A 24493-nucleotide genomic window follows, 5' to 3' on the forward strand; every position below is an offset into this window, starting at 1 on the left:
AACTACTTTTTCAAACTTTAGTTATGTAAACTAAACTACTTAACTTCTTCCAGTGTGTAGCTTGGTAAACTACACTGCTCAAAAAAATAAAGGGAACACAAAAATAACACATCCTAGATCTGAATGAATGAAATATTATTATTAAATACTTTTTTCTTTACATAGTTGAATGTGCTGACAACAAAATCACACAAAAATGATCAATGGAAATCAAATGTATCAACCCATGGAGGTCTGGATTTGGAGACACACTCAAAATTAAAGTGGAAAACCACACTACAGGCTGATCCAACTTTCATGTAATGTCCTTAAAACAAGTCAAAATGAGGCTCAGTAGTGTGTGTGGCCTCCATGTGCCTGTATGACCTCCCTGCAACGCCTGGGCATGCTCCTGATGAGGTGGCGGATGGTCTCCTGAGGGATCTCCTCCCAGACCTGGACTAAAGCATCTGCCAACTCCTGGACAGTCTGTGGTGCAACGTGGCGTTGGTGGATGGAGCGAGACATGATGTCCCAGATGTGCTCAATTGGATTCAGGTCTGGGGAACGGGCGGGCCAGTCCATAGCATCAATGCCTTCCTCTTGCAGGAACTGCTGACACACTCCTGCCACATGAGGTCTAGCATTGTCTTGCATTAGGAGGAACCCAGGGCCAACCGCACCAGCATATGGTCTCACAAGGGGTCTGAGGATCTCATCTCGGTACCTAGTGGCAGTCAGACTACCTCTGGCGAGCACATGGAGGGCTGTGCGGCCCCCCAAAGAAATGCCACCCCACACCATGACTGACCCACCGCCAAACCGGTCATGCTGGAGGATGTTGCAGGCAGCTGAACGTTCTCCACGGAGTCTCCAGACTCTGTCACGTCTGTCACATGTGCTCAGTGTGAACCTGCTTTCATCTGTGAAGAGCACAGGGCGCCAGTGGTGAATTTGCCAATCTTGGTGTTCTCTGGCAAATGCCAAACGTCCTGCACGGTGTTGGGCTGTAAGCACAACCCCCACCTGTGGACGTCGGGCCCTCATACCACCCTCATGGAGTCTGTTTCTGACCGTTTGAGCAGACACGTGCACATTTGTGGCCTGCTGGAGGTCATTTTGCAGGGCTCTGGCAGTGCTCCTCCTTGCACAAAGGCGGAGGTAGCGGTCCTGCTGCTGGGTTGTTGCCCTCCTACGGCCTCCTCCACGTCTCCTGATGTACTGGCCTGTCTCCTGGTAGCGCCTCCATGCTCTGGACACTACGCTGACAGACACAGCAAACCTTCTTGCCACAGCTCGCATTGATGTGCCATCCTGGATGAGCTGCACTACCTGAGCCACTTGTGTGGGTTGTAGACTCCGTTTCATGCTACCACTAGAGTGAAAGCACCGCCAGCATTCAAAAGTGACCAAAACATCAGCCAGGAAGCATAGGAACTGAGAAGTGGTCTGTGGTCACCACCTGCAGAACCACTCCTTTATTGGGGGTGTCTTACTAATTGCCTATAATTTCCACCTGTTGTCTATTCCATTTGCACAACAGCATGTGAAATGTATTGTCAATCAGTGTTGCTTCCTAAGTGGACAGTTTGATTTCACAGAAGTGTGATTGACTTGGAGTTACATTGTGTTGTTTAAGTGTTCCCTTTATTTTTTTGAGCAGTGTATATTTTTCTTACGGGTAGCTTAACTTCTTCCAGTGTGAAGTAATTGGTAGCTTGGTAAACTATATTTTCAGAGTAGCTCCCCCAACACTGTATACAGTGATATATTAAACCAGTAATAAACCAGTGATGTATTCTGCCAATGGAGCTCGCCAGCTTGTAGTCTTAAAAAACTGAAATTTGTAACTTCTGTTTTGTTCAGCCATTCCCATGAGGAAAATGAATGTGGAAAGAATAGGGTTTTGGGATAAACGCCGAAAATAAGGTCTGAGTTGAACACAGGGTTTGGAGATCTTCTACGTTTTGTTCTATAAGAGAATATCAGTCAGTTAACATGACCTTTATAAATTAGGAAGCATTTGTGTGTTTTTTTTATTACATAAATCATTCAAAATTCACCAAAGGTGACGTTAGCTGATGAAGATTATCTCATAGAACAAAAAGTATAAGATCTCTTAAGCCTGTGTTCACCTCAGACCTTATTTTCTGAGTTTATCTAAAAACCTGACAAATTCAACTAGGTCCCTCCCCATTTTGGCCCGCTTGCCTCCGTTTGGTTCTTAGTGAATACTGGAAAATCATTATGTACCTTTTCTACTATGTTGTCTTCAGCACTTTTGAAATGTGTAAATGAGCAGAAACAAATCTCTCTCTCGCTCTCCTCCAGTGAGAGGAAGCCAGATGAACAGACATTTGACGACACTGTAGAAGGTTCCCCCCTGAGTCCTCCAGATGGTCGCCAGGAGCCAAGTCAAGGGCCCCAGCAGATAGAGCCCCTCAGTGGGACCCCCATTTCTGCAGAGCCAGCCTCCACCTCCACCATCCTGGAGCTTAACACCAGTAGTAACCGTAGCACGCCGGAGATCGAAAGGACACCGCACCAAGCTGTAAAATCCACAACCACACCATCGACAGATTCACAAAAGCAAGGCAGTGACAGCTGTTCTAAAGAGTCCATACAGAAGCTGAGTGAATGTGTGAACCCTAGTGACTCACAACAAGTGCACATGGAGGTGCACACTATACGTGCAAGTGTGCATCCACCTCCCACTACAGCTGAGGATGGGGAATTGAAGGTCGCGGAGAGAGTACTAGAGATATCCACTCAGACCGCTGCTGTCCCGAGCTCAAGGCATTCAATCGTCCCTGTCCAAGTGAAACTCAATGGCAGCGGCTCACCCCAATCAGGAAGAGGCTGCAGTGCATCACCGAGCCCTTGCTCTGCCCCTCCCTCACCACACCTTTACATTGGCTCCCCAGAGCGACGTCCCTCCCCTCAGCCCTCTCCATTGGCCATGGACCCAGCTGGGCGAAGACTTACCCCTGTGAGTGACAGTGACCCCAAAACCCCATCCACTGTCCCTGACAACACCCCCACCTTCCCCCTGGCGTCCTACTACTATCCCCTTCTCAACATCCCCCACATCCCATACTCTGGGTACACCGCTGTCACTATCCCCGCCGCCCAGCCCCCACTCCCCGAAAAGAGGCGCCTGTCTTCCATGCCAGGGTACCGCAGCGGGCATGGCTCCCAGTCCATCCTGAGTTCCTCCCTGGGTGCCATAGGACCCATGGGTACCTCTCCCCAATCTAGCCCCCTCAACGTCACTGTCTCCCCCTCGGTGGGGGTGGGGGGACTGACGCCCCCTATTGTCAGAGAGGAAAGCAGCAAAGTCAAATCCAAGTTTGTACAGGACAGCTCCAAGTTCTGGTACAAGCCTGGCATCTCCAGAGACCAAGGTAAGGGCACAGGCCTGGGTTAAAGTTTTGAAGGATTCCCCTTTATTTAGATAGGGCCCCCCCCCCCCCGATCTAGAGAAGCTCACTCTCAGCAACTAGTGTCAATTGCAACTGTGTTGACAAGCAAACAGGGTGGCAGGTAGCCTAGTGGCTAGTAACCGAAAGGTTGCAAGTTCGAATCCCCGAGCTGACAAGGTACAAATCTGTCGTTCTGCCCCTGAACAAGGCAGTTAACCCACTGTTCCTAGGCCATCATTGAAAATAAGAATTTGTTCTTAACTGACTTGCCTAGTTAAATAAAGGTAAAAATAAATGTACGATCATCTTGATTTGAGAAATACTGTTGTAGTGTATACTTGAATTAATTAAGGTAACTAATTTCTACCGTAGTAATACTTACTCTAGTGTCCCCATTGTAGCCATCGCTGTATTGAAGGACAAAGAGCCCGGCTCCTTCCTGATCAGGAACAGTAACTCTTTTCAAGGGGCCTACGGTCTGGCCCTCAAGGTGGCCAGCCATCCTTCAAACAACAACATAGGTAATGGGGAATTAATTATATATTTCACAAAGCATTGAAAAAAATACATTGCCTATTCTATTTTGTTAGAAGTAATATCATATATATATTTATTTTTTTCACACACACAATTGAAGTCGGATGCTGATATTTAATCCTAGTAAAAATTCCCTGTCTTATGTAATTTAGGATCACCACTTTATTTTAAGAATGTGAAATGTCAGAATAATAGAAGAGAGAATTATTTATTTCAGCTTATATTTCTTTCATCACATTCTCAGTGGGTCAGAAGTTTACATACACTCAATTTGTTTTTGGTAGCATTGCCTTTAAATTGGGTCAAACGTTTCAGGTAGCCTTCCACAACCTTCCCATAATAAATGAGGTGAATTTTGGCCCATTCCACCTGACAGAGCTGGTGTAACTGAGTCAGGTTTGTGGGCCTCTTTGCTCGCACACGCTTTTTCAGTTCTGCCCACAAATGTTCTTTTGGATTGAGTGTCAGGGCTTTGTGATGGCCACTCCAATACCTTGACTTTGTTGTCCTTAAGCCATTTTACCACAACTTTGGAAGTATGCTTGGGGTCATTGTCCATTTGGAAGACCCATTTGCGACCAAGCTTTAACTTCCTGACTGATGTCTTGAGATGTTGCTTCAATATATCCACATCATTTTCCTCCCTCATGATGCCATCTATTTTGTGAAGTGCACCAGTCCCTTCTGCAGCAAAGCACCCCCACAACATGATGCTGCCACTCCCGTGCTTCATGGTTGGGATGGTGTTCTTCGGCTTGCAAGCTTCCCCCTTTTTCCTCTAAACATAACGATGGTCATTATGGCCAAACAGTTCTATTTTTGTTTCAACAGACCAGAGGACATTTCTCCCAACAGTACGATCTTTGTCCCCATGTGCAGTTGCCAACCGTAGTCTGGCTTTTTTTATGGCAGTTTTGGAGCAGTGGCTTCTTCCTTACTGAGCGGCCTTTCAGGTTATGTCGATATAGGACTCGTTTTTACTGTGGATATAGATACTTTTGTACCTGTTTCCTCCAGCATCTCCACAAGGTCCTTTGCTGTTGTTCTGCGATTGAGTTGCACTTTTCGCACCGAAGTATTTTCAACTCTAGGAGACAGAGCTCAGGAAGGAGACTCAAATGATGTCAATTAGCCTATGAGAAGCTTCTAAAGCCATGACATCATTTTCTGGAATTTTCCAAGCTGTTTAAAAGCACAGTTAACTTAGTGTATGTAATCTTCTAACCCAATGGAATTGTAATACAGTGAGTTATAAGTAAAATAATCTGTCTGTAAACAATAGTTGGAAAAATTGCTTGCGTCATGCGCTAAGTAGATGTCCTAACCGACTTGCCAAAACTATAGTTTGTTAACAAGAAATCTGTAGAGTGGTTGAAAAACAAGTTTTAATGACTCCAACCTAAGTGTATGTAAACCTATATATATATATATATACACACACAGAGACTATTGGTCTTAGAATACCTACCCCTTCAAGGTTTTTCTTTATTTTTGCTATTTTCTACATTGTAGAATAATAGTGTATATATCAAAACTATCAAATAACACATATGGAATCATGTAGTAACCAAAAAAGTGTTAAACAAATCAAAATATATTTAATATATGAGATTCTTCAAAATAGCCACCCTTTGCCTTGATGACAGCTTTGCACACTCTTGGCATTCTCTCAACCAGCTTCATCTGGAATGCTTTTCCAACAGTCTTGAAGGAGTTCCTACATATGCTGAGTACTTGTTTGCTGCTTTTCTTTCACTCTGCAGTCCGACTCATCCCAAACCTTCTCAATTTTGTTGAGGTCGGGGGATTGTGGAGGCCAGGTCATCTGATGCAGCACTCCATCACTCTCCTTGGTAAAATAGACCTTACACAGCCTGGAGGTGTGTTGGGTCATTGTCCTGTTGAAAAATAAATGATTGTCCCACTATACCCAAACCAGATGGGATGGTGTTTTGCTGCAGAATGCTGTGGTAGACATGCTGGTTAAGTGTGCCTTGAATTCTAAATAAATCATAGACAGTGTCACCAGCAGAGCACCCCCACACCGTAACACCTCCTCCTCCATGCTTTACGGTGGGAAATATACATGCAGAGATCGTCCGTTCACCCACACTGCGTCTTTGAAAGACATGGCAGTTGTAACCAAAAATCTCACATTTGGGCTCTAATGTCCACCGGTATCCATTTCTCGTGTTCTTGGCCCAAACAAGTCTCTTCTTATTGGTGTCCTTTAGTAGTGTTTTTTTTGCAGCATTTTGACTATTCAGGCCTGATTCACACAGTCTCCTCTGAACAGTTGATGTTGAGATGTGTCTGTTACTTGAGCTCTGTGAAGCATTCATTTGGGCTGCAATTTCTGATGCTCGTAACGCTAATGAACTTATCCTCTGCAGCAGAGGTAACTATGGGGCTGCGGTCCAAACACTTAAAAGACACACCCCCGTCCACTTACCCTCACCTTATGCCCTTGGGGGAATCACCGTCGCCATCTTGGAGGTCGGTCCAAATGATTCGCCAAGCAAGGGAAGTTTGCAACGTAAGCCCCTCAGCCCTCGTTTTTAGTCGGCTTTGCGAGTGTACTATTCTGTTCACTCCGGGACCTAAAAATCCCCATAATTCAATTTGCGACGATTGTACATCGGCCATAAAAGGTCAACGAAAACTTAAAAACAACATTAATGGAGAAGTCAACATGCAAGTGTAAGTTAAAACGAATGGTTATCTTTGGAAATTGTAGAAATAAAACATTTTCCTTCAGAAGTTCCAGCTAGGCAGCCTAACGTTAGTTAGATCATTAATTTGCTAGCTATCATACAGTATATTAATAATTATATATTTAATATAAGTAGACATGCACTCATAATTGACTGTAACGCATATAAAGCTTCCACAATCTACCGGTGGCTGAAAACACAATCATGGCGGGATGAGCGAGTGACGAATTTCCGGCCAAGGGTGGTCCATTTAAAAATAATTCCTTCCTTCCTCCCTCACCCCTTGAGGGGATAGGGTGTGTTTTTTTAAGTGTTTGACCTCAGTCTGGGTCTTCCATTCCTGTGGCGGTCCTCATGAGAGACAGTTTCTGAGGGGATAGGGTGTGTTTTTTTAATTGTTTGGACCTCAGTCTGGGTCTTCCATTCCTGTGGCGGTCCTCATGAGAGCCAGTTTCATCATAGCGCTAGATGGTTTTTGCGACTGCACTTGAAGAAACTTTCAAAGTTCTGGAAATTTACGCAATGACTGACCTTCATGTCTTGAAGTAATGATGGATTGTCGTTTCTCTTTGCTTATTTGAGCTGCTCTTGCCATGATATGGTATTTTAGGGCCATCTTCTGTATACCCCCCTACCTTGTCACAACACAACTGATTGGCTCAAACGTATTAAGAAGGAAAGAAATTCCACAAATGACCTTTTAAGAAGGCACACCTGTTAATTGAAATGCATTCCAGCTGACTACCTCATGAAGCTGGTTGAGAGAATAGCAAGAGTGTGCAAAGCTGTCATCAAGGCAAAGGGTGGCTATTTGAAGAATCTCAAATATTAAATATATTTTGATTTGTTTAACACATTTTGGTTACAACATGATTCAACATGTGTTATTTCATAGTTTTGAGATCTTCACTATTATTCTGCAATGTAGAAAATAGTAAACATGACTGAAAACCCTTGAATGAGTAGGTGTTCTAAAACTTTTGACCGGTAGTGTCTTTCTCAGCCTCTCTCTCTCTCTCTCCCCCTCCCTCACTATCCCTCCCCCTATCCCCCTGTGTCTCTCTCGCCCTGTCTCTCCCTATCCCTCGCTCCTCTCTCTCTTCCTCCCTCGCTTCTCTCTCTCTGTCTCAGTGGTTGATCAGGAGCATCTGGTCAGACACTTCCTCATTGAGACAGGCTCTCGCGGGGTCAAGATAAAGGGCTGTCAGAATGAGTCTTATTTCGGTGAGTCCTATTTCTGTCCTGCAGATGTCACTGTTGGCCTTACAATTAAGTTTATCATTGCTTTAATACCCTTTTTACACTATCATGGAATTCAGTGCTGGCTCAGATATTTCATTTCACATTATCCTTCACAGGACATTTCCAGGAACTATTGTGTATGCGTAATCAGGTCAGCGCAGTACAGCTCTGCCCGGCTCAGTAGTGTGGAAATAGTTAAAGTGACTTTCCTTCCTCGTCTCCGCTCCTTCACCTGTGTTGATCTGCTATGCGTATGTGTTTTAGGAAGTTTATCTGCCTTGGTGTACCAGCACTCACTCAGCCCTATCTCCCTGCCATGCGCTCTATGCATCCCTGAGAAAGGTAAATCCCTGTGTTTCAACGGAATCACTTTATATCAAACAGAATGGGGGCCGATACTCTTATACTCTTATACTATACCTGTATCAATATGGCATGGCCTATGTGTGTGTGTGCACGACACAATATACAAATAGACGCTGAGTGTACAAAACATTATGCAACTCAATATTAGGAAGGTGTTCTTAATGTTTTGTGCACTCAATGTATATTTACATTTAAAAGAGTGTATGGTGTGCACGTGTCTATGAGGAATGTGTATTGGGAGTGTATAATGTGTAAGTATGGATGCGTGTTGTGCATGTACGTACACAGAGAGTTGGCATGGTTTAGTGGTGTCATGGGGAAATGTCCTAACGATATTGTGGTGTTCCAGATCTGGTCGGAGAGCTGCAAAGTGTCAGCAACACCAGTACGGCAGCTGACCTCCTGAAACAGGGCGCAGGTGAGAGAAAGTTTGAGGGTCAAATACAGCTGCAATGCAGGCTTTGGCCAGTAGTGGCCGCTCAAGGTCCATGTAGAGAGATGGGTAAACAGAGTGGAATGCTAGCATGACTTAGTAAAATATACCCCATTTACATCAACGAACACTCACATTCTATCAATGCATTGAGCTTGGCAAGCTTATCTCAAGTTCGGTGGGGCCTTGTGTGTAGGTGTGACATGACCCATCTACATCTCGAAATACTGTTCATCCATCATTCCTAATCTCTGTCTCTCCCTCCTTCCCACCATCCTCTCCCATCCTCCCCCTCTCTGTCTCCCTCCCTCCTTCCCACCATCCTCTCCCATCCTCTCTGTCTCCCTCCCTCCTTCCCACCATCCTCTCCCATCCTCCCCCTCTCTGTCTCCCTCCCTCCATCCAGCCTGTAACGTGCTCTACCTAAACTCTGTGGAGACAGAGTCACTAACGGGGCCTCAGGCTGTCTCCAAGGCAACCAGGTGCACTCTGACCCAGAGCCCTCAGCCAATGACCACCATGGTCCACTTCAAAGTGTCCACTCAGGGCATCACACTGACCGACAGTCAAAGGAGGTGTGTTTTAAAATATTTTGCAACAGAACACTAAAATTAGCTTTTCTTATTGGACCATGGTGTACGTGTAGGCAGTCCCTCCTTGTTTGATTCTGTTTTATTCCGTTTGGTGCCTAATGAATACTACCACTATGCAGACTCTTCTTCAGGAGACACTACCCCATCAACAGTGTGACCTTCAGCAGCGTGGATCCTCAGGACAAGAGGTGGGCCCAACATCAGGCTAACGTTAGAGTAGCCTTAAGACAACGCATGGAACAATGGGGTCTGATGCTCTGGCTTTAGGCCTATATGCAATCACTGCGACACAGACCTTGTGCACATGTGAATACCACCGAATGAAAGTTGAAATGTGACGTGTCGTGAGCAATGACTTATACGTGCTGTGTAGAGAGGTTGACCTTGTATTTTGACAGGCTGAACACTACTTTGTTGTGGTTCAGGATTGGGTCAATTAATCTCTGTATTGTGCAACTACAGTATAGTATGCCTTTTTTGATTTAGAACAACAACCATGACAGTATGACTGCTCTTCTTTCTCAATGCATCTAAGACATGTTGTCTGTATGTCCCTGTCTGTCTGTCCCTGTCTGCTTCAGGTGGACTAATTCTGATAACAAGTCAAGCAAGTAAGTGCTTGTTTCTCTGCTTCTGACTGTGTGTGCATCATGGCAATTTATCATAGTCTTCTCATTTTATAAAATGACTCTTATCAAATAGATCCCTACATTGAATGAACCTGAAGAGAACTACAGTGACTATAGTAATGTGATGCTCCAGAGTTTCCTGTCATATCTGTGCTTCTCATGAGAAGAGTGCATTGAAAAAACTGTTTTCTACCATCATAGATTAAAAAAACACATCCTATTCTCTTTCACCTTCTCTCATCCTGCTCTCTCTCTCTTCATCCCACTCCTGCAGGGTGTTTGGTTTCGTGGCCAGGCGGACTGGCAGCACATCGGAGAATGTGTGTCACCTGTTTGCCGAGATGGACCCAGAGCAGCCGGCTGTGGCCATCGTCAACTTCATCAACAAGGTCATGCTGGGGCCCCAGCAGCAGCAACGCAGATGAGTTAGGACTCCCAGGGGCCACAGAGAAAGGGCATAACTGGGTGTAAATCGGTGTGTGGAAGGAAATTGGTGGTTTGGGTATGTGTGTCTGCAAATTGGTCAGTGTGTTTGTGTGTTTTTGCATGTTTGAAGACAGCTGTCAACTGGTGAGGAATTCGATTGGGCACAATCATGTCCATCAGGACGGTATATTACAAAGGTACAGAATAACTTTTGAGGTGATAGCTTTAAGCTTTTTCTCTACAATTGAGTGGATTAACACCACCTCTGCCAGGGGAGATTTTGCATTTCATTATTTTGTAACGTCAATTCAGTTACTGTTTGCCATCACCTTTCATTTAATCATGTTATTCATGACTATGAAGTATTTGTCATTTTAAATAGGAAAGCCTTGTAAAAGCATGTACGGTGTCATTGACTACCCAGTTTGCACACATGCAGATATGGAAAATCACTTGTTTTGTTGGTCAGTATTATGTTACCCAATTTCTGTATAGTCAACCTCTTTGACGAGAAAACAGTCCGGAAGGGGGTTATACAGTAAATACACTTTGTGGACAAAACATTAAGAACACCTGCTCTTTCCATGACAGACTGACCAGGTGAATCCAGGTGAAAGCTACGACCCCTCATTGATGTCAGTTGTTAAATCTACTTCAATCAGTGTAGATGAAGTGGAGGAGACAGGTTAAAGAATGATTCTTAAGCATGGAGACAATTGAGACATGGATTGTGTATGTGTGCCATTCAGAGGGTGAATGGGCAAGACAAAAAATGTAAGTGCCTTTGAACAGGGTATGGTAGTAAGTGCCAGGCACATCGGTTTGTGTCAAGAACTGCAACGTTGCTGGGTTTTTTCATGCTCAACAGTTTGTATCAACAATGGTCCACCACCCAAAGGCCATCCAGCCAACTTGACACAACTGTGGGAAGCATTAGAGTCAACATGGGCCAGCATCCCTATGGAACGCTTTCAACACCTTGTAGAATCCATGACATGACGAGTTGAGGCTGTTCTGAGGGAAAAGGGGGTGCAACTTTATATTAGGAAGGAGTTCTTAATGTTTTATACACTGTGTGTATGTGTGTGTAATGGAATGTCAGAAATAGGAAGCGGATTGGGAGTCATTTTACTGCATTTATAGTTGCACTGAAAGGTCAGCATTTCCTGGGTCATGTTCATTAATAACCAAACAAACTGAAACAGGGAGGGACTACCTGGACTTGCTGTTGGAAAACCTTTTGAAAAGGTTTTCCTTGCGTGTCCTAATGAACATGACCATAGTCTTTGTTATGGTTTCTTTTTTTAATTCACACACAATATCCCAAATAATATTTTCCAAACCTTAAAATAGCTTTTCTACATTATGTTTATGCATTATTAATGATTGTGCATTATGCAGTTTAGTGTAGCAATTATTAAATGTGAGCATGTAAGTGATATTGGTCTCGCATTGAGAATCAGGAAAGAATCCTTCCCCCGATAAACTTGTTTTTGATATGATATCAAACTATATTTCATATGCAAATGAAATCAACCTGCTAATGAACCATGCAGTCAACTGTAGCTTTAAAATAGTCCCAACTCAACATGCTTCACAGAATGGGACACAGCAAGAAAAGAAGGACCATAACTGAATAGTTGTATGATCTTATTTTTACTGCGTTATCTTGGAGAAAGAAGTCACTTACTGGTATCTGAGGACAACTATAATATCACATTAGAAAAAGTCTTCCATCAACACTAAAGGGGTACAAATTCGTATTGTCTAATTGCCTAGGTATGCAAATCAGTTTCACTGAAGCCAAAGACAATAACCAAGCACTCATATTTTGTTTTGTATAGGTATACTGCATTATTGAGACTTGGTTATTTTATACTCTTTTTGCTGCTTTGTTGTTATCGAGTGTTTTCTATGAAAAAAACATATTTTGAATAAGTACGTGTTTGTATTTTTCATGACAGAAATAATATATTTTAAGTGTCTGAAAAAGTTTATAGGCCTACAAATGGTGTAAGAAAAACATGTATCTTTTTTTACTGAAAATGTAGTAAATAAAAGGGTTGAAAATTAATTATGTCTGCCTTTATTGCAATTCCCTCTGAAAAATTTGATATTTCCTTGGTATTTTATTAGATCCAGCAAAATAGGCCTGTGGTGGTAGACTATTTATGGGGATATCAGAGAATGGATATGAGACAACAAATTCACATTCATCCATGATTTAAATCTGAGATATAACCACCATTAATTGTAATGTTAATAAGATGGGCAATTTATAAATTGTGTGACTAAGGATATTTTAAATCAAAAGGACGAGGTCCTACCGAGATTTGAACTCGGATCGCTGGATTCAAAGTCCAGAGTGCTAACCATTACACCATAGGACCGCTCTCGGCTTAAACCTCTACAACTAGTGCTGTTATGCAGTCGTTGCTATTCTACCCCGTAAACAAATTGCTCGCTCCTCGTGTTTTAGTAACGCTATTCAAGTTTGTAGTTGCAGCTTTGACAGCAGCGATTTACAACGTGGAATTGCAAAAAGATTACAAGCCTAAATGAGGGCAAAAGAAAAAGACATGGTTAGCTAGCAAACTAATGATCTAGTTGACCAGCTACTGAATAGAGCGGCAACAGTAGCTAGCTTTCCCCTCGTAGTTTTCTGCTAGTTATCTACGTACAGCTAGAAAATAACACCGATCTTATGAATTAATTCGTCCTCGATTCTATTTTCACAATTTTAATCGCTAGATGAGGGTTTCTCCTAGCAAGCAAACGTCACCATCCAGCTAACGTCAGCATAGTTAGGCTATCTGTTAGCTAGCTAGCTAGCTACATTGAACCAATAAAGGCATTACGGTTCGTAAATGTTGAAGACGAATACTGGTTTCTGCTGGACATAATACGGCATACAACTAGGAAAGTTCAATTAGCCTAGCTAGCGGCGCTGCAAGTGTGTATGCTGCATGTTCATGATGGTATTGCTTCCGGCCCTGGTTATGTTGCAGCTGACATATACAGCCCTTTGAGTGGGATAGATGCCGCGTTCACGTTAAGGTCGTAACTATTTATTATTATTATTATTAACAACAAATCAATACAGGAAGTATAAATAATATAAAAAGGACAATTGGGCTTGGGGCGGGGCAAGGGGGTAAAATATCACATTTACACAAGGACTTTAAGGGACATACATACACTTATAATTCTAACAGCTTTTTTGTTAGAGTATTTAATTGTCTTAAAATTCAGTTCAATTTATTTTTGTAAGGTAAGAAAATGTGGTGTTTTGTTTGTAAATTTACATTTGTGAATATGAAATTTGGCCAAAATAATAATTAAATGAATGACATAAAAATGTTTCAGCGTATTTCTATTGTAGGTAAAGAATCCAAGCAGTACGTCTCTCCACAATAGTGTAAGATCTTCATAAATGTGTTCAATTATAAACCTACGGATGTCTTGCCACAGTTTTCTTACATGGATACAATGCCAAAAAAGATGCAACACTGTTTCTGGGTGGTCATTACAAAAGGAACATTTTGAGTTTATGGTTTCCTTAAACTTCTTCATATTGTGGTTGGCAGGATAATATTTATGAATAATTTTAAAGGAAACAAGTAGGTATGTGTGTGGCAACATCCAAATATTATCAATACATCCATTCCAATAAGGCATGACATAAGGTATAGATACAACATCCTGCTGAAACACGGTTCGTATCGCTCTGTTGTTGAATGGACCAAAAGAGAAACTAATCTTTCCTACTGATGAGTCAACAGGGTCAATAGAAGGTAGGCTCTGGGGGTCAGGTCCTGACACGTTCCTGAATAATAAAGCAAGCATATAAAACAATTGCAAAATCTTTAGGTGTTAGAGGGATCTTGTAAAGTGATACGAATTCCTTATAATGTGGTAAAAGTCCCTCTGCATTTACCAGTTGGCTCACAGGGTAGCCTAGTGGTTAGAGCGTTGGACTAGTAAAATAAAGGTTAAAAATAAATAGGATATTATTTCAGGACCAATATTCTAAAAACAAAGAAGTATTTTTATACAATATATCCCGATTATTCCATATATAATATCTGTGTGGAGAAAAATGATGCTTATAAATGACAAGAAAACGATGAAAAGCAGAACGTTTCACTGGAACTTTGTCAATATTATAATTGCAAACCAACATGAAGTTGGCCACCAAGTTGGCCACCAAAAGTAGAGAAGACATGAGAAGACATCATAAGGAATAAAATTCCACATAGAAGTGGGTCTTCTTATGAATTGTTTTATCCAATTGATCTTAAAAGTATTATTTAAGGTAGTAAAGTCCACCAAGTGTTCATCACAACAGTTTTTCTAATGTAATGGGTACGGTTTCTCCACAGAAAGTTGAAAAGCATCTGGTCTATCTCCTTGCTTATTTTAAGATATAAAGATAGAGAGCCATATGTTAGTCTAGAGATACATTCAGCCTTGGTTATTAGAACTCTACCTTTTAAAGATAAGTCCCTCTGTAGCCATTGATTTAGCGTCTTCTGGGTTTTTTTAATAAGAGGGTTCAAATTTAGTAACCTCTAGACTTCTGATCCTTTGTAATGGTTATGCTTAAATATGGAAGTTCTTATTTGACTGGAATACCATAATATGAAGGGGTCACACAATCTTTGACAGCTATGAGTTCACATGTATTAATGTTAAGATATAGACCAGACGTTTTGGAAAAGGATTGTATCACATTGATCGATATGGGAATTTGGTTAGCGTCTTTCAGAAAAAGTGCCGTTTCGTCAGCCAGCTGGCTTAGTCGTAACTAGGAAACTTGGAAATGTGCTAACTGGTTGTACTTATACACGTGCCATGTTAAATTAAACACGTGCCGCGTTAAACTAATCAGAAAGTCAAGGTGCAAGGGTAGGATGGGTCAAATTACTGTAATGCCATAGAATTTATACTGTACTGTCTTTGGTCATCCTCAATCTAAAAACTGGAAATGAAACTGGTTTGTTCAGCCATTCATTAATTGTGGTTTGTTCAGCCATTCATTCATATGGGATAAATTAACGGTGAAAATAAGCTCTGAGGTTAACACAAAAAGTGACATTAGCTGATTAAAACATATATATATTTCACCATTATTTAACCAGGTAGGCCAGTTGAGAACAAGTTCTCATTTACAACTGAGACCTGGCCAAGATAAAGCAAAGCAGTGTGACACAATCAACAACACAGAGTTACACATGGAATAAACAAACGTACAGTCAATAACACAATAGAAAAAGTCTATATACAGTGTGTGCAAATGGCGTGAGGAGGTAAGGCAATAAATAGGCCAATAGTGGAAGTAATTACAATTTAGCAGATTAACACTGGAGTGATAGATGTGCAGATGATGATGTGCAAATAGAAATACTGGTGTGCAAAAGAGCAAAAAAAGTGAATTAAGCAATATGGGGATGAGGTAGGTAGTTGGATGGGCTATTTACAGATGGGCTGTGTACAGCTGCAGCGATCGGTAAACTGTACAGATAGCTGATGCTTAAATTTAATGAGGGAGATCTCCAACTTCAGCTATTTTTGCAATTCATTCCAGTCATTGGCAGCATAGAACTGGAAGGAAAGGCTACGGGTAGGTGTTGTTATGGTAACCAGTGAGCTTTCCAACCTGTGTTTTCCCCGGATTGTATTTGAAATATTGCAAAAGTTATATTTTGTCTGCATGCTGCTTTTTCTCCTAGATTGTAGCGTGTTCCCAACTATAGGCTATTCCTTGTTATTGGGCTACAATCCACAGCTAGGCTATTAAAAAAAGATTAAGCTATTGATCCTCTGTGGGTGAATTATAGTCCTTCTCATGGTGTAGTAGGCTATTCTGAATGATTTAATTTAATTCTGAACAGATAGCAGTAATTCTATAATTTTGGCAAATGTATTTCAATTTATCAGGGGCGCTGCAGTTCCTTCAGAACCCTACGCGCGACTATGATTCTATAAGAAAATTAATTGAGTGCAACGCTGGAGAGATAAGAGTTGCAGGCTCATGTCTATCAGAGCAGAGAGGGAGAGAGATCATAAAAAGTTAATCTCATTGTAGTTATGTAAGAGTTACTTGTGTGCTTCTAACACAGCTTTGGTCTTTGGTCTCAAACATAGGTTACACTTTTTTACGCAAACAGGCCTCTCTCATCTTTTTAAGTGGGAGAACTTGCACAATTGGTGGCTGACTAAATCATTTTTTCCCCCACTGTATATGTTGTGATGGCAGCTGCAGAGAAGTACTTGGGTGTACGAGATTTTACTGCAGAAGAGGTAAGAAGTGTTGAAGAAAGAGTCCAGCCCTCCCAGGCAGTCAGCCAGATGTATTATTAGTTAGGGTTAATGTAATGGAATGTTTTTATTGTTATGGAATAGTGGGTGTTAGGGGAAATGTACGGAGTAGAAAGTACATAATTTTCTTTAGGAATGTAGTGGAGTAAAAATAAAAGTATAAAAAATAAATAAAGTATAAAAATATAAATAGTAATGTAAAGTGCAGATGCCCCCAAAAAACACTCAAGTAGTATTTTCAACTATTTTTACTTTAAGTACATTACACCACTGTAATTTTCTGTCACAAAATGTAACATGGTCCTGTGTTGGTAGAGCATGGCACTTGCAACGCCAGGGTTGTGGGTTTGATTCCCACGGTGGACCAGTACGAATAAATATGAAAATATATGAACTCAATACTGTTAAGTTGCTCTGGATAAGAGCGTCTGCTAAATTACTAAAATGTAAATGTGATCTCTCGCACAGTAGGTGGCGGCATGCACAAACAAAATGTGTAAGCGCCATAATGTCAAAGAAGAAGAAGCAGTTTCGCCCCCTGCAGGAAACAAAAAATGGGGGTGACTGGTTTTTGTTTGAAGTGTCATTCGGGAAGAGTTTGGGGGATATTTATATTTGTATCGGCTAAAAGTTGTACATACGATACGATGTAACCAACGTTCTACAACTACAAGATAGCAACTCTGAACATAAACTGCATCAATACTGAGATTTGAAAGCACGTCTGACTAAACAAAACTGAAGTTTTTTTCAGAGGCCATTACAGAATATCGTGAAAGGGTGGGATTTCTTAAAGAAAATCGCTTCCAAACATTCTCTCCAATAAATTGATTTATCCTGTGTCATCTTCAGGGATCCCATACTCTTGTAGAGTAGCCACATCTTCTGTATAGACTGTCTGAAGGAATTATGGAGACAAAAAGGCATCTCGGGAATGTCCCGTTTGCAGTAGAAGATCCTCAAAGGTAGAACCTCCTTAACCTGGTTTTAAAGAAGTTGTGCGTGGGCTTCTCAGATGAGAGGGTCTGAGGTGCTCTGCGGTGTGCATGGCGAGAAACTCAAACCTTTCTGTTGGTATGATAAACAGCCAGTGTGTTTGGTGTGTCATACTTTTAAAAAACATCAACATGCAAACCACAAGTTCTGTCCCATCAATGAAGCTGTACAGAATTATAAAGCAGGGGAAGCTACTCTGAAAATATACTGTAGTTTACCAAAGCTAACAATTCTCTAACACTGGAAAAAGTGAAGCTACATTGAATGCTAAATAAAGTAATGTTTGAAAAAGTAATGTAAATGTCATAGACTAAATTGCAAGAACAGATCACTGGAGTCAGATATTAGTTAGCCTAATATCAGTTTGTGACAAAACAAGCAAGTAGAAAATCATTGTACCATCATTCTAAGCCGCTGTGAAATATATTTTCAATAAGTAACAGCATATTGTATTAAAATATGCACATGTGGTGATATCAGATTAAATATGCACATGTGGTGATATCAGATTAAATATGCACACACAGTATTTGCATTTTAGCAAATCCCTTTTTCTGGACACAGGATGAAGTCAGACAAAATAATATTGTTTCATTTTGTTTAAGACACTTCAGGACCGGACTTGTCCAGAACAGATTGTGGATGAATACTGTTTTCAGCTTTCAATCTGTAAAATACTAAAGACATATGTCAAATTGTTTAAAATAAAATCTGATTTAAAATAAATTGGGCAAGTCTGGAGAATATATGTAAGGATAAATAAACAAAATTTGACATTTTAATGTTTACTTTTTGAACATACTAATATTAATGGGCCAAAATACCACCAAAATCTCAGAATTGATAGGTAGATGCAAAAATGTAATTTCAGCCAGAACAAGAAGGATAGAAATAGCACACATAGAACAGAGCTACTGCTACTTCGACTTGCTTTCAATGAGAATGACAGATGTATACAGTGTTTCACACACAGTGTTTCAAGTGAGAGAATAAGACAGGTCTCATGTCGAAAAAGAAAGGAAATTCTTGCCTACTTCAACCATATTACATTTTAGCAAAAAAAAGTAGTGTCGTTCTTTAGTAGTTAGATACATCACTAAGTAATGAACTACTGAAAACACTACCAAGATTTGAATTTAGTTAAACTACCACGAAGCTACTGCAAAACGTAATTCAATTTACTAGTTGAATTACTCACTACTCACAAACACTATAAGACAATACATTTATGACTACAACCTCAATCTGCTGAGGTTTGGACATTTTATACCAGCATATTTATATAAAGTAATAAAAACTTTCTTCAAAGTAGTGTCCATTTTTCATTCCAGGCAGAACTCACAACTCCATTGAAGCCCTGTACCATCATTCTAAGCTGCTGTGAAAGTTGAAGGTCTTTAAAGAAGTAAAACTAACCTGTGATGAAACATAAATTAAGGTGAGTTTGCTGAATAATGCTGTTCAATACAACTGCGCAGAAGTGAGTTTGTGTACTGAATGTAAGAATGGTAGTTATATTCAAGTATATTTGACATATTTCTCTCACGGCCTCCAGCTACAGGCCCAGGACACAGAGGCAGATTGAGAAGGAGTTTGAGAAGCTTCACCAGTTACTTTGAGAGGACAAAGGCAGCCAGACTAGATACTCTGAAGAAGGAAGAGAAGAACAGTGAGATGATTGAGGAGATGAGCGGAGGGATATCATCACTTTCAGACACAGAGCCGTAGAGAAGGAGCTGAAAGCAGAAGACGTCTCATTCCTGCATGTAAGAACCAATAACTTGTTGATATTATTTGAGATACATTTATTGATGAACTAATTTGATATCATGTATTGCACTGTTTACATGTATTATTCATTTGGTATTTTGTTCTTCTGCAGAACTATAAGGCCACAGTGAAAAGGTAAGTGATCTGCCTCTTGTCTCTCTTCTCTGTGGTTCTTAACAAAGTTATGCCAACCCCACAGTACAACTGATGGTGCACACTGCCGAATCCAGAGAAGGTTTCAGAACCACTGATCCATGTGGCCAAGCATCTTGGCAACCTGCATAGATCATGTGTGAAGATACAGGAAATTGTTAGAGGTTTTTCAATATAGTGAGTATGATTATGTTACAATGAACACATTTATTTACTAACTGAAGTGAATACATAATGCCCCTTTTTTTTAAGTATGCAATTGTGAGACGCTGCTTGGTCCTGGACTAAGACGAAAAAGGTGTTGCGTGAAAGCGCCCTCTAGAGTCTAGGCCTGAATCAATTACATATAATGCAGTGCTTCAATTACTGAAAAATACATGTTTAAAAAAATATTTAGATCACAGGTGGCACTTTAATTGGGGAGGACAGGCTCGTGGTAATGGTTGGAACGGAATGAGTGGGATGTTATCAAAAACAACAAACACATGGCTTCCTTTTGTTTGATGCCATTCCATTCGCTTCGTTCTACTCATTATTGTGAGCCATCCTTCTCTCAGCAGCATCCACTGATCTAGATATAGTGATTTAAGAATATTGGAATGTATTTGGAAACAGGAAAGTCTTTGACAACACTTTCAAAAACCTTTTGGTAGAGTTTTACAAGTAGACATTCCAATACTTCAAATAGGGTAGTTGTTTTGAGCTATGTTATTGAAAAAACTCATACATAAATCATGTATTTGAACCCAGGTCTGACAGTCTACTTCCTGTCTAGCTTCTGTGACTCTGAACCCCAAGACTGCTCACCCAAGTCTCATCCTGTCTGAGGATTTGACCAGTGTGAGATTCGGTGTGGCTCAAAAGCTTCCTGACATCACAGAGAGGTTTGATCATGCATTTGTCCTGGATTTTGAGGGCTTTAACTCAGGGACACACTTCTGGGATGTTGAGGTTGGGGAAAACGCATGGGCTCTGGGTGTGATCACAGAATCTGTACAGCGTATACACAGTGTATTATAATTCTGAAGGTGAATAGTCAGCAGAATCCCCACCAAAGCCAACCATTCCCCTCACAGTGAGACAGACACCCCAGAGGATCAGAGTGAAACTGGACTGGGACAGAGGACAGCTGTCATTCTCTGATCCTATGAATAAAACACAACTACACACAATCACACAAACTTTTAATGAGACAGTCTTTCCTTGCTTTTGTAACTTCTCTAAACGGAAGCCTCTAAAGATCGTGCCATGACAATGGAAAAATAGTTAGAGCTGATTGTTTCTTACTATACAATGTTGAATCAACCACCTAGCTACTGCTTGAAAACAAGTTAAGATATTATAGTGACTTGATCGATTTGAACGTAACATTCAAAAACACCTAGTACTCTGCCCTATACCTTAAAGACATAGTCACTTTAATTATGCTTACCTACTGTTTTACCCACTTCATATGTATATACTGTATTCTAGTTAAGGCTCATCCTATATAACTACTGCTGTACACACCTTTTCTATTCATATACTGACTATACATACCATTATTTGTTATATATATATGTATTCCGGACTCTGATATTGCTTAATTTTTTGGGGGGCGGGATTTGTGTTTATTGTAAGGTATTACTGCACTGTTGGAGCTAGAAACATAAGCATTTCGCTGCACCTGCGATAACATCTGCAAAATATGTGTATGCCACCAATAACATTTGATTTGATTTAGTCTAAGCTTAGTGGAGTATAAACCTGTTATTTATTTTTCGTAGATATGTTTGATTTGTTAATCATTAGCTCTTATTGTCTTAAGAATACAGTTATGTACATGACTGCTGATCAATTACATATAAATACAAAGCCATACTGTAACTGTCATTCCTTATTCTATGATTAAAGCAAATACATGCTATTGTTTTTTGTTTCTATCTGTAAGTGTGGAACAGCTTACATGTAGCACAGTAAAAGCTGATCATGTCTTCCCATAATGTTACACCAAACTATCCTAACCCACTGGTAATCCCATTATTTCATCTTCTCACACTAGTATAGAATACTTTTTGACAGCTGGAACAAGCACAGAAAGTTTCTTCAGAAATGCCCATAAAATGTAAATTGTATGTAGTTATGGCCTGTAGAGGGGGTTAGTCACAGCCCAGGGTCAGGCAATGGTCACCAATAACGCTCAACCAGCGAGGGATATTCAGGAAATAAAGCATATTTGGCTGAACCTAACTGCATTGAATTCAAGCACTTTCCACTGGAGGATTTTCTATTTCCAAACATCGTGTGTGTTCATGTTTGTTTGTGTGACTGGTGATAGGTCATCAAAATACTTTACATGTGACTTACTTTTTATGACAGTGAATTCATGCCAGCTGTCCTGGGTAAAGTCCCTCACACTGTAGCATTCAGCTTGCATCAGTTATAGGTGTAGTTTACCAGGGCCCGGTTTCCCAAAATCATATTACAGTGATTGAGATGATTTTAGGATCCTGTGGTTGTAATGATGAACTTAGCCTTTAAGATGACTTTGGGAAACCGGGTCCTGACATTGGATACGATATAGAACTCAAAGTTAATCTAACTTTTTCTACCATTACAAGATAGCAACTCTGAAGAGCAGGAGAAAACTGCATCAATACTGAGACTTGAAAGCACATATGACTAAACAAGACAAGTACACTGCTCCTTTCAGACAATCAGCATTATAGAGGAGGAGCTGAAACCACAATATAGCTCATTATTACATCATAGAGGTGCTGAAACCACAATATATCTCATTATTAAATCATAGAGGAGCTGAAACCACAATATATCTCATTACTACAGGTAAGAACCAACAGCTCTGTGACAACAAGACATTATTTGAGATACATTTACTGATGAACTGATTTCACCTCATGTGATTTATTATTGGTCTTCAGTTAAAAGGCCACAGTGAAAAGGTAAGTGTCTGGTCTCCCTCTCTTCTTGCTGGTTGTTAATCTAGGGTGCTAAGATTATTCTTAACCCAACCCCACAGTAGAACTGACTCCTGAATATTCTTCCAGCGCACACTGTCGGATCCAGAAGGTTTCAGGAGCACTGATCCATGTGGCCAAGCACCTTGACAACCTGCACATATTTTGTGGGAAGATGCAGGAAATTGGTTAAATGTTTGCTGATTAAGCAAGCAGCATACCACCCTTCATACCACTGCTAGCTTGCTTCTGAGGCTAAGCAGGGTTGATCCTGGTCGGTCCCTAGATGGGAGACCAGATGCTGCTGGAAGTGGTGTTGGAGGGCCAGAAGGAGGCACTCTTTCCTCAGGTATAAAAAAATATCCCAATGCCACTGCTGTCCAAAAAAACATTGCTACATGTCTGAAGTTTGCAAAAGTGCACCTGGATGTTCCACAGTGCTACTGGTAAAATAATGGAACTACAGTTGAGTTGTTTGGAAGGAGAAAAAAAGGCAAACATCAAAACTTCATCCCAACTGTAAAGTATGGTGGATGGAGCATCATGGTTTGGGGCTGCTTTGCTGCCTCAGGGCCTGAACAGCTTGAAATCATTGATGTAAAAATGAATTCCCAAGTTTATCAAGACATTTTGCAGGAGAATGTAAGGCTATCTGTCTGCAAATTGAAGCTCAACAGAAGTTGGGTGATGCAACAGGACAATGACCCAAAACACTGAAGTAAATCAACAATAGAATGTCTTCAACAGAAAACAATACCCCTTCTGGATTGGCCCAGTCAGAGTCCTGACTCCAGCATTAAAAATGAAAAGCTGAAATTAGTCAATAAGTAATCAACCCCTTTATTATCTCAAGCCTAAATAAGTTCAGGAGTAAAAATGTGTTTAACTAGTCACATAATAAGTTGTATGGACTCACTCTGTGTGCAATAATAGTGTCTAATATGATTTTTGAATGACTACCTCATCTCTGTACCCCACACATACAATTATCTTTAAGGTCTCTCAGTCGACCAAGGAGACACAGATTCAATCACAAAGATTAGGGAGGTTTTCCAATGCAGGAAGGTCACTTATTCGTAGAAAGGAAAAATATGAAAAGCAAACATTGAATACCCATTTGTGAAGTTATGAATTGCACTTTGGATGGTGTATCAATACAAAGATACAGGCGTCCTTCCTAACTCGGTTGCCGGAGAGAAAGGAAATTGCTCAGGGATTTCACAATGAGGCCAATGGTGACTTTAAAACAGTTACCGAGTTTAATGGCTGTGATAGGAGAAAACTGAGGATGGATCAACAACATTGTACTTACTTCACAATTCTAATCTAATTGACAGAGTGGCAAAGACAGGGTTAAGGTGGCGAAGACAGGGTTAATCGAGCCATCCAACAGCCCTTAGTAGTCATTGTCAAGAAGAAGGACAGCTCATGGCGCTTCTTGGCGGACTACAGACAGCTGACCTATGTGGGGCAAGGTGATTCAGTTCCCTCGACCTCCGCATTAGTTATTGGCAATTGGAGCTTGCCCCTGAAGCCAGGCCGAACACCACCTTTTCAATTGGACAAGGACTGTGGCAGTTCACCATGATGCCCTTCGGGCTCTGCAACGCTCTGCCAACCTTAGAGCGTCTTATGGAGCAACTACTGGCTACAATCCCCCGCAACAAGTGTGTGGTCTACCTGGACAACCTCCTTGTTCATGCAGTAGACTTCCATGGATCTCTGGTGAAGGTTCTACTTGCTATTTGGCAGGCAGGACTCAAGCTCCACCTCAAGAAGTGTCACCTACTGCAGTGGGCGGTCAAGTTCCAAGACTATGTTGTCGGGGCACTGGCCAACCCCCAAGGACCTCTCTAAGTAGAGAAGGTTCTACTCGTTGGCCTAGTTTCTTATTACGGGTGGTGGCCTTTTACAGTCAGAGCCACAACCGTGCCGAGCGCAACTACTGTATCACC

At 41.0% G+C, this 24493-nt stretch overlaps 1 protein-coding gene, 1 long non-coding RNA gene and 1 other non-coding gene across 5 annotated transcripts in view; 2 read left to right on the forward strand and 1 right to left on the reverse strand.

Annotated features, from left to right (window-relative positions):
* LOC115131805 (tensin-2-like) overlaps positions 1-12405 on the forward strand; it is a 32383-nt gene extending 19978 nt beyond the window's left edge. Inside the window, 10 exon segments of the mRNA XM_065003712.1 lie at positions 2311-3383; positions 3803-3922; positions 6467-6486; positions 7795-7876; positions 8159-8236; positions 8610-8678; positions 9100-9268; positions 9406-9474; positions 9868-9897; positions 10190-12405. Coding sequence (XP_064859784.1) covers positions 2311-3383; positions 3803-3922; positions 6467-6486; positions 7795-7876; positions 8159-8236; positions 8610-8678; positions 9100-9268; positions 9406-9474; positions 9868-9897; positions 10190-10340 — 1861 coding nt within the window. The 3' untranslated portion in view covers positions 10341-12405.
* A 254-nt stretch (positions 12406-12659) lies between these two features.
* On the reverse strand, positions 12660-12731 carry trnaq-uug (transfer RNA glutamine (anticodon UUG)). The gene has a single exon. It is a non-coding gene; the product is annotated as a tRNA-Gln (tRNA).
* Positions 12732-17162: 4431 nt separating this feature from the next.
* Positions 17163-21487, forward strand: LOC115143617 (uncharacterized). Of its 3 annotated transcripts, none has more exons than XR_003865673.2 (5): positions 17163-17627; positions 18990-19096; positions 19214-19424; positions 19541-19758; positions 20332-21487. It is a non-coding gene; the product is annotated as an uncharacterized LOC115143617 (long non-coding RNA). The 3 variants fall into 3 exon arrangements; XR_003865675.2 differs by having other exon boundaries at positions 17164-17627; positions 20357-21487; XR_003865669.2 differs by having other exon boundaries at positions 17169-17627; positions 19541-21487.
* The last annotated feature ends 3006 nt before the right edge of the window (positions 21488-24493 follow it).

This window comes from Oncorhynchus nerka, linkage group LG2 (assembly GCF_034236695.1).
Source record: "Oncorhynchus nerka isolate Pitt River linkage group LG2, Oner_Uvic_2.0, whole genome shotgun sequence".
Lineage (NCBI taxonomy): Eukaryota > Metazoa > Chordata > Actinopteri > Salmoniformes > Salmonidae > Oncorhynchus > Oncorhynchus nerka.